The sequence below is a fragment of the Apteryx rowi genome, unplaced genomic scaffold (genome assembly GCF_003343035.1).
Source record: "Apteryx rowi isolate R43461 unplaced genomic scaffold, aptRow1 scaffold_315, whole genome shotgun sequence".
Lineage (NCBI taxonomy): Eukaryota > Metazoa > Chordata > Aves > Apterygiformes > Apterygidae > Apteryx > Apteryx rowi.
Genome location: NW_020449586.1, coordinates 250399 through 260039, shown reverse-complemented (window position 1 = coordinate 260039; position 9641 = coordinate 250399). Strand labels below are relative to the sequence as shown.

At 64.3% G+C, this 9641-nt stretch overlaps 1 protein-coding gene across 1 annotated transcript in view; it reads right to left on the bottom strand.

Annotated features, from left to right (window-relative positions):
- Nucleotides 1–3758, bottom strand: part of ATP6V1B1 (ATPase H+ transporting V1 subunit B1) — a 9623-nt gene extending 5865 nt beyond the window's left edge. The window contains exons 1-4 of the mRNA XM_026070607.1: nt 3603–3758; nt 2103–2201; nt 1757–1898; nt 992–1087 (exon numbers count right to left, since the gene is read on the bottom strand). Of these exons, the coding sequence (XP_025926392.1) occupies nt 992–1087; nt 1757–1898; nt 2103–2201; nt 3603–3758 (493 nt within the window). The remainder of the gene's footprint in view (nt 1–991; nt 1088–1756; nt 1899–2102; nt 2202–3602) is intronic.
- Between the last annotated feature and the right edge of the window lie 5883 nt (nt 3759–9641).

Here is a 9641-nt window from a genome sequence, read left to right as displayed (position 1 = left end):
GACCCCGCTCCGGTGCAGCACCCTGATCCTGCTCCGGTGCAGCACCCTGATCCAGAGCAGCATCCCGACCCCACTCCGGTGCTCCAGGCCCCCCCCCCCCAACATCCACCTCCTCTTCCACCCCACAAATCCCAGCTCATTCTCAGCCTCCGGGCCCGGCTCCGGTGCTGTGAACTTTGGACTTTAATTCCTCGCTAAAGACCTTTGCGTAAAGGGCAGCAAAGCACAGGAAGCGCCCGCCAGGACGGAGCTCTGCAGCTGAGCTTATCCCTTCCCATCCCACGGGGATCTGTGGGAAAGGCGCTACAGAAACAGGGCCCCGGCTGACGAAGCCTCGCCAGGGACAGCACCTTCGCCCCGGGCGCGCTCCGCTCCTGGCCGCTCCTCGGCCGYGGGGGCAGCGACGGGGACGCAGGTGACCTGAGCAGCCCCTGGGCGCCGCTATCGAACGTGCTGCCTTGTCCGGGGCGGTTCGGATCGGGGCRGCGTGGCAGGGACAGGGCAGCGGTCGCTCACCGCGCGGCCACCTCTGCTGGGCCAAGGCGCTCGCAAAAAGCCTGCTGAAGTGTCACCAAGGTGCACACGCTCACACGTGCACACCCACACACCCACACTCACATGCATGTGCATGCACATATACACACACACGCGTGCACACACACATGCATGCACACACACATGCACACGCATGCACATGCACACATGTGCAGACACGCATGCACACGCACACACATGCATGCACACGCACGCATGCACATGCACGTGCACGCAGGTATGCACACACATGCACATGCACGCTCTCATGTGCACGCATGCCCTCACACACACACACACTAAGGTGCACATGCACACGCAAACACACACAGTCGCGTGTGTTCACACACAGACGCCGCTGCTCCGCGCGCGCGGCTGAGCCCGGCGCAGGACGAGGCGCTGCACCGCCACCGCCGCTCGGAAGAGGCTCCGCTGCAGCCTCTGTCCGGAGGAGGGAGCTCGGCGGCCTGAGCGCCGCTCGGCGAAGCGTCTCTTACCTTAACGTTGTCCAGCACCACGAGGGGCCCGTTGACGCCGCACACGGTCCTGTAGGCTGCGGGGAGAAGGACGCGGCGTCAGTGGGGCGCGTGCTCCGGGGCCCCCGCCGGGCTCTGACCCGTCCTGCCGCAGGGACCCGGCTTCGAGCCCTTTCCGCCCCCCCCCCCGGGTTTATCCCAGAACCGGGAAACCCTCCTGGATCCTCTGCTAAACGGCAAAATTTCCATTCTGCAGGAAACACCCATTTTACTGAATTACTGTCATTCCAGTCCAAATGGAAACATTTAAATAGAGGGAAAAAAAATTGCAGAGAGAAAAGGAACAGAAACACTCGAACGGGACACGCCGAAGTGATTGCAAAGGGGGGGGGGCATTTTTGTGAAAAGAAAACGAAACTTGTCACCCCGGATCATTTCCAACCTCGGGTGTCTTTCGTCTCATTTCTGCATGCGCCGCAGAAGCAAAGCAAAAAGACACCTCAAGCCAGGAGCGACGCAGCGAGAGCAGCCGGCCTCGCTTAACGCCCAAAGCCTCCGCGCCACCGCTCCTCGCCGGCAAACGCAAAGCTGCTGCCCGAGTCAGTGTTTTCCCTTTCCAACTGTAGGTTTCTCTTCTTCGCTGTATTTTCGGTTTAAAACACAACACGGCGGCGTGGGGCGAGCGGGGCCCCCGGGAAAGGGGAGCGTGGCCGGAGCTGCCGCGGCACCGGGCGTCCCCGCTCTACCCACTCGCTCGCGCACGCGCTGGCGCAGCTCCACACCACCCTCCAGCACCTCCTTGACCTCCCTGGTCCTAGCCGAGCTCGTAGCCAGGAGTCTCCAGGCTGGCAGGGAAGACGCTTTTCCCCCCAAAAAAGCCTGGGAACCCTTTGGATGCGGGACAGGAACAAAAATCCCCCAACCTCGAACCTACCCGGGCGAGCTGCAACCCCCTTTTCCCTTCCAGCCCCGCAGAGCAAAGCCCCAGGTCTCCTTGTCCTCGCTGGAGAAGGTCTCACGCACCCTCCGAGCCCGGAGAGGGTCCCGCTAATAACAGCCCGGCGTCCCCTCCGTCCCCGGGAAGGGAATTACCCGCATGGCCACCACCACCACCACCACCACCACCAAGGCGGACGCGGTCCCAGCGCCCAGGCTCTGCCTGCAGCGGCGGTGCTGCTCGGCACCTGCTCCCTTGAGGAGGAGGAGGAGGAGGAGGAAGGCAAAGGAGGAAGGGCGGAGAAGGGCTGCCAGGGCCGCGCACGTGTCTGCGAGCCCCTCGTGGAGGAGACGCGCGAGCGTGGTGGGATAAGGCCAAGAAAACGAGGTTCCCGAGGGACACGATCGCTCCGAAGCGGCTACGAGGCCATCAGGGATGAACCCCCGGCAGGGGAAAGCCACCTGTGAAGTTAACACAGGGAAAACAAATGGAAATAAATGGGATTACAAATCCAYGTTAGCAGGGGAAGGTCTCCAAGGCTCCGGAGAGCAAGGGTCAGGAAGGAGCTCCCAGGCAGGGCGCAGGTGCCGAGGAACCGAGCGGGTTTTAAGCTGCTCCTTGATCATTTCACCGATGTGTCAAAACGCCGTAACGCCTGCCACGGCGGGAGCCGGCTTCGCTGACCCCCGAGGGCCCTTTCGTCCCGCTGCCCTCTCTTCTCACGCCGGCTCCTCTGGTTTGCTCACAATCCTAATAGGATTGGAGAGGCCCCGGGCAGCTGGCGGGCTCGTGGGTCTCCCCCCGCCCCGGTGGGGATGGGGACGGGTGGTCTGCGCCGCGGGTGGCTGCGCGGGGCTGGGTTAACACCGCTATCGTGACAGACCCGCGGACGTTCCCTTCTGCGAAATGGGCTCCTGCTTGCCCAGCGAGYGGCCGAACGGGACGCTCGGCGCCCTGATACCCGGGGTGGGAGCTGCGGCCGCAGCCCAGCTCGAGCACCGGGGTCACCCTGGGTGGTGGGACCGGGAACGTGGATGTTTCCCCGGAAAACCTGGCCCCGGGCACGCGCCCACCTCCCCTGGTGCAGTGCTGGCACCTCTCCGCGCTCTCCGGGCCCGCGGGTCCACGTGCCTCGGCGAGACGCTCGCCTTCCCGGTGATCCCTGCCACTTTTGCAATTAGCCTTCCCTGCGGTCCCCAATTACGCCGGCCGCCCATTCAGCGCCAGGGGGGGCCGGCGCTAAGCCGCCAATCTCCCCGCCTTTTGTCTCCTTTATTCCCAAAGTGACCATTCCGCCTTTTCTTCCCCCTTCCCCACTTCTTCACAAATATCCGCCACTTCGCCCGCTTCCCTTCCCCCGGGAGGTTTTGTTGGGCTCTTTTCTTCTCGGCCTCCTCTTCCTCCCCAGCCCCAGCTGTTCGGAAACCACCCACACGGGACGCCGGGGCGTCCCTGCCCCCCCGAGCGAGGTGGTCTCCGTCCCAGCCCCGACAGCTGCCAGCCCCTGCGGCACCCTCCTGCTTCCCTCCCGCCGCACCGGGCGGTCYGCTCCCACCAAAGGTGTCCGGGGCTCCAACATTCATCAGGGAAGCGTTATTCCCATCATTTTCTCATGGGGAAACTGAGGCGATGAAGCCACCCTTGSCCGGACTCACGGGGAGTCTCAGCGCCGGGTTTCCCGCGTGCAGGAGAACATCTCGTGCTCTCACCACGCTGGTCTTTGMGGTGGAGCTGCCCTTCCTCTCCTCACCGTGCCTTGGCTTTTGGGACCGGTTGTTGGGCGATGGTCCCAAAGCACCAGTTGTCCACATAGACAAGGGCACAGGTTAACTCGGAGAAACACCCTCAGGAGGACACCAACGTGCCCAGGACAGAGGGRGGAATTGAACCCAAGGGTCACTGCGGTCCTCCAGCTCCACTGCTGGGGTCCTGGGCTTGCTCTCCTCGAATGCTGGCTCTCGATCAGCCAGAGGAGATCGGGACAGACCAGAGAGGGACTATGCCCGGGAAACGCTACAGAGCTTTGCTCCTCTGTGCCCCCAAAAGCAGTTCTCAGCCCTGACACTCCCTTCATCTCGTGAACTTCAGCCCAGCATCCAAGAAAAGGAAAACATCTACGGCGAGACTAATCCAACACAAAAACCCTGCCCAGCAAAACGTCRGCCCTAGAAAAAGCTAAAGCTTCTGAGACCTGTACAAGGAACTTTGCTAGATACCCCGACACCATGACGACGGGGATAAAACCCCTAGACGCGGAGATGCAGCCTTGAAAACGGACTCTGGAAGAGGAGCGAGAAGCCGCTTAAAGGGCACGTCCCAGGAGGGCACGGCTCGCATAGCGGCTCAGTGGTACCTAAGCGCCAGGAGAAGGCATGAAAATACCATGGGGCAAGCAGATCATGAGAAGCGACGTGCTGAACTTTAAACTGTAAAACGCATTCGGAGGCAGCCGAGTGCCTCGGGTGTCTCAGGTAAGGGCAGGCGGATGGGTCTCCAGAGGACGGACGGACGGAAGGACGGCTAGCAAGGCACGATTACAGAGGTGGAGACAGGAATGGGGGCTGGTACATGGAGACCAAAAAAATGCTGRAAAAAAAAAAAAGCTCCACAATTCTCTGTTCTTCACAGTTTCCACTGAAAAAGTCAGGTGCAAATCTCTCGGGAGCAGGTCACCTCCCGCCCTGCTGCGCCACTGGGTGCACACGGGACCCCACCGTGCGCGTGGGACCCCGCTGCCACCGCGCGCCTGTTGCTCCGAGCGCGGCTCCGGCTCCGTTCCCGCGGCCACCTCCTGACTCGGGCGCTGCTCTGCAAAGAGCCCTAACCCCGATAAAAAAGCAAACCACAGCAATAGGTGACAGCGCGCTGAAAGGGTGCCGGGGCGATGCCAAAACTCCTCGCCGGGTCCCTAGGAAAAAGGGAGCGGAGGAATGCAGGGAGGGAGGGAAACCACCAGGAGGAGGAGGAGGAGGAGGAGGAGGAGGAGAGGGAAGGGGAGCCCCAGCTACCGGAAAACACTAATTCACATAATTAAGATGTTGAGCTGTTATGAACAAGCCGGGCCGGAGCGGCGGGGTGGGTGGGCTGCGGCCCCCGGCGAGCCGGGCGGAGGGGCACCGCCTGCCCCCGCRGAGGGGGAGGAAAAGAAAAGAAGAAAAAAAAAAAGAGAGAAAAGAAAGTCTTTCAACCTGGCCTTTTCCACACTCCCCGTCCCCAAATTCACAGCTCCTGTCACATGCAATCGCGGTGAGCCCCGGCGTTCACGCGCTCTTAACCCCCGCGGCGGAGGAGGGCCCCGAGGGCGGAGGAAATTGGCCGCGGTGACAAAGCCGCCGCGACCCAGCGACACCGCGGCGCTAATTGTTCCCCCCCCCCCCGGCCGCCCTCTTCCCCCCCCCCGGCCGGGCGGCTCCTCCGGCCGGAGCTCCCAGGGCTCTGCTGCAAAGTGCCCGCCGGCGGGGACGGATGGACGGACAGACGGGCGGACACCACCAGCGGACCTCAGGGAGGACGTGCTGACCCAAGAGCTGGGACAGATGCATCCCGAAACCTTCCCCGCCTGCGCCCTGGGATGCCCTCGTCCTCCTCGCGGGGCGGAGGGAGATGCTCTCCCCATCCTGCATCCCACCGCAGCGAGCACCCGGCAGGCACCCGCTCGCGGCGCCCTTGGGTGAGCACCGCCCCAAAGAGCCRGCAGCAAAAAGCCCTCAGATAACCTCTCCTGCCTCGATTTGCAAGGATGCAACCCGGGAGGAACCCATCGCCCCAGGAGGGAGCCCCCAGCACCCAGGACGACTAACTCCAGCTGGGCCAAGGTCTCTCCCAGACGTTCTCCCAGGCCAGGCAGGGCTGAGCAAGCCGCGGAGAAGCGCAAAGCAAGCGCTGGTGGCCCGTCTGGCTTGCAGCCGGGTGGCATTTCTCCTGGTTTTGTTGCCCTGGTGCCATCTCACATAGTGTCACCAAGGGGGAAGGTTCCTCTTGTAGCTCAGTGCCGCCCTGGTTTGGCCACGACGGTCTGGTTTAGCCTCCAGGACGAGAGCTGCTGCAAGGGAAGGGCTCCACAGCCCCTCGCCACGTCCCCGAGTCACCCGCGTCTCGGTGCTCGCAAGCGCGTTCAGAGCCTCGACACCCCGAACCTTCTCACGCTTTCAGCCTCACGTGTAGAGCAAACACTAGAAAAGGGGAAAATCTGAGTCTTTGGCTTCCCCTCTCCATGCTGAGGGAAGCGTGAAGGTAGGAAACGCAGTGGGAAGGCAGCGGTGAAGTTAGCCCAGCTCCGCTCCTCCAGCCCAGCCCAGGTACCGGAGAGGACCCCAAGACAGGGTGCAAATCCAGCACCGGAGTTGCGATGGAGACTTCTTGGAGCACAAAGCCTTGCTCAGCAGCCAGAGCTCTGCCTTCCCCCTCCGACACCAGGGACGTGGGCTTGAGCCCTGCTCCTAGTGACGGTGGCCAAGCCGTTTCTCCAGCGCTTGCCCCAATTTCCCCATCTGCTGCATGGGAAGAGTGATTCCTAGCATCCCGCCGCCCCAGGGACCTGTGGCAGGACCGGAGCAGCAGATCCGGACAGGGGGAAAGACAACAGTGCCACCGGGAAGGACCAGCCTGGCGATGCCTCCTGGAGGTCTCGAAGCTCCAGCCATCACCACCTTCTCCCGCAAAGGAGCCCAGCTCCCCGCTTAACTCCGGCGGCCCCCGCGCATCCGGGGCCGGCGGGCGCTTTCCTCAAACTTTTCCGACAGTCCCTAAGCGACCGCTATTCCCCCCACCCGCCGCAACCTGCCCAGTGTCAGTTCGGGCAGCGCTGCCGAAGGCACGGGGCCGCCGGGGCCGTGAAAAGCCCGGCGGGGGGCCGCGCGCTATGCCACTAATTAGGGCCCCCGGCCGCGGGTTCCCATACACACCTGCACGGTCATGCGGGGAAGGGCAAAGAATGGCAGCGGCAGCCGAGCGTGAAGCGAACAAGGCGGCCCGGAGGAGGAAGAAAGGGAAAAAGGGAGGGGGGGAAGGAAAAAGGAGGAAAAAAAAAAAAAGGAATGCTGGGCTTGCTCGCTGTCACGTTTTCTATCACACAAAACAGGGTTTGGGCCCTGGGCCGGTGGGGGCGGCGCGGAGTGGAGCAGGGCTGCCGGACCCTTTCCCAGCCGGCTGCTAACGCAGGCACCGGCTGGGCCAAGGGCCTTCGACCGCCAAAAATAAATTAATAATAATAATAATAATAATAAATAATAACAACGCATCGCCGCCGGGCTTGGGATGGCTGCGAGTCCGCCCCGAGGACAGCTTTCCAGGCGGCCCAGATATCTTGTGCCGGGCGGGAAGCCAGGCGGTTCGGCGCCACAGGGGCGGGTGGCAGCCTGTTCCCGCACCGCCGGCCCGTCTCCCGCTTCACACCCACGGGAGCGGCATTATACTGCCCTTAAGCTTCCAAGTGCCTTAAGCTCTATGGCAATTTGCTACCAGTTTGGGGGGCAATTCCGCTAAAGTATCTTAGTTTTGCTGATAATGACCCAAACCCGCATCCGAAATGAGCGGTTCTGTGCAATACGCGTCCGCTGGGCGACGGGATCCTCTTCAACTGTTTCAGACTCCCAGTGAACAAATTCGGGAGCACCACGAACACCACGGAGGCTCCCTGCGACGCTGTGATTGGCACCGGAGCCGGCACAGCCGGGCACGGTGCTTTGCACAGGCGGCCGCCAGGTCCACGTGCGGCGGCGGCACTGAGCCCACGTGCGGCGGCAGCAGCAGCAGCGTTATTTGCTGGCTGTTTTTTTTTCTTTCCTTTTTTGCAAAGATGGGTCAAGCCAAAGGCCAGAAGGTGATAAGTGCTTCTTCCACTTGCTCGTGCTAATGGATTCGCAGCGCTCAGGAGCAGCTGCTAATACCTCTGCCGCCTCTCAGGAGAGCCGGCGGCAGCCAAGCGGCGGGCGGCGCGGGCAGCTCCGGCCAGGGATGCCCTCCCGCCCCTGCTGCCAGTCGCGGGAGTTGTGCCGGGATCCCAGGCACCCCGCGGGGCTGCAGCTGACCCAGTTGCATACGTTAGYGACCTCTGCAACGCCGGGACAGCCCAGCTCCCCGTGGGTGCCGGGACCTGCCTCTCCCGTGTCTCCACCTTGCCCCAGTGCACGGCGCTGCACGGCGCGAGGGGACACGTGCAATGTCCCAGGAGCACGGACACGCTCCCAGCACGCGTCCCGCCACAGCCCCAGTGCCAGGAATCAAGCGATTTGGGGCAAAATGCAGCTCCCTCTTTAAAAAGCAGGGCGGGCACTTGGCAGCGCTCAGGGCAGAGAGGAAGAAGCTGAAGATGAGCATTTCTTCCTTGAAAAAGCCAAGAAGGCGGCAACAGCCTCCTCCAGGCTACTGCGTTGGGACGGGGCCGGCTGGGAGCCCGGGGCAGACCAGGGTGCAAGGGGGGCTGCAGCCGGGAGCCAGAGCCCCTTGCAGCCCGCTCCCCAACGGCCCTGCCGGCCTTCAGCCCCTGCCCCCTCCTCCTCCTCCTCCCAGCTGGCGCTGCAGTTTCCTCTTTACGAGCACAACGGGGACACGGGCGAGAGGCCAGATGGGCAGGAGAAAGGACCGCGGCTCCRCCGGGAGATGCTCATCCCCCTGCACACCCGTCACCCCTCCTCAGGGCAAAGTCCGGCACAAAACCCCACGGCCAGGGGGAAGAGGGGGCGGAGAGGGCCGCGTGCCCGCTCGGCTGGCGCAGAGCCCTTCCCTTGCTCCTCGCTCCCCGTGTTGACAGCAAACAAGGGCGACCGGCACCAGCCTGGGTGCAGCCGGCTCAGCTCAGCCTYGCCTGCCCGGAGCCGTCCGGATTGGGGCCGAGGACACGGAGCGAAGCTCTCCCCAGCCTTCCTGACCTTGCAGCGATGGCCCAAACCCTGCAGATTTGCATGCGTACGCATGCACACACGCATGCACTCCTCGACTGTGTCACCTGCACGAATAACCCTCAGGGTGCCGGGGCAGGGCTGGCTCTGCAGCCCGGAGCAGCGCCCGGGCCCCCAGCCACCCCGCCGTGAGCTCGGCCTCAGCACGGCGTGGGCAGCCCCGAGGGCAGCGCGAGCCCCCCAGCTCTGGGGGCAGAGACCTCGCTCGGCCCCGGCCCAGCCCCTTCCCACGGCCACGCTCTGCATGGACCCCGGAGGCGGATGGAAGGTCCCCGTCCTGGAGAACGGTCCCCCCACGTCCCCGAGAGCAGCAGCAACCCCCCTGCAGCCCTTATGAGGCACGCACAGCTCCGTGCACCTGCGCTGGGGATCTCAGCACCCTGCTCGGGTGCCTCAGCCGCCCCCGGAGGGGACCCGGCCCGGAGCAGCCCCGGCTCCCCCCAACCCTGCCCGGGCTGCAGCTGCCTCCGGAGGGGACCCGGCCCGGAGCAGCCCCCGCTCCGCGCTCCCCCCGGCTCAGCCTCCCCGGAGGGAACCCGGCCCGGAGCAGCCCCTGCTCCCCCCGGACCTGCCCGGGCTGCAGCCGCCCCCGGAGGGGACCCGGCCCGGAGCAGCCCCGGCTCCCCCCGGACCTGCCCGGGCTCCAGCCGCCCCCGGAGGGGACCCGGCCCGGAGCAGCCCCTGCTCCCCCCGCACTCACTGAGCCGGGAGCTGCCGGCGTAGCTGCGGGTGGCGGCGTGCAGGTGCTCGCGGAGCCCGGCGGCCGGTGGCGCTGGCGGCCGCCCCTTCGCAGCC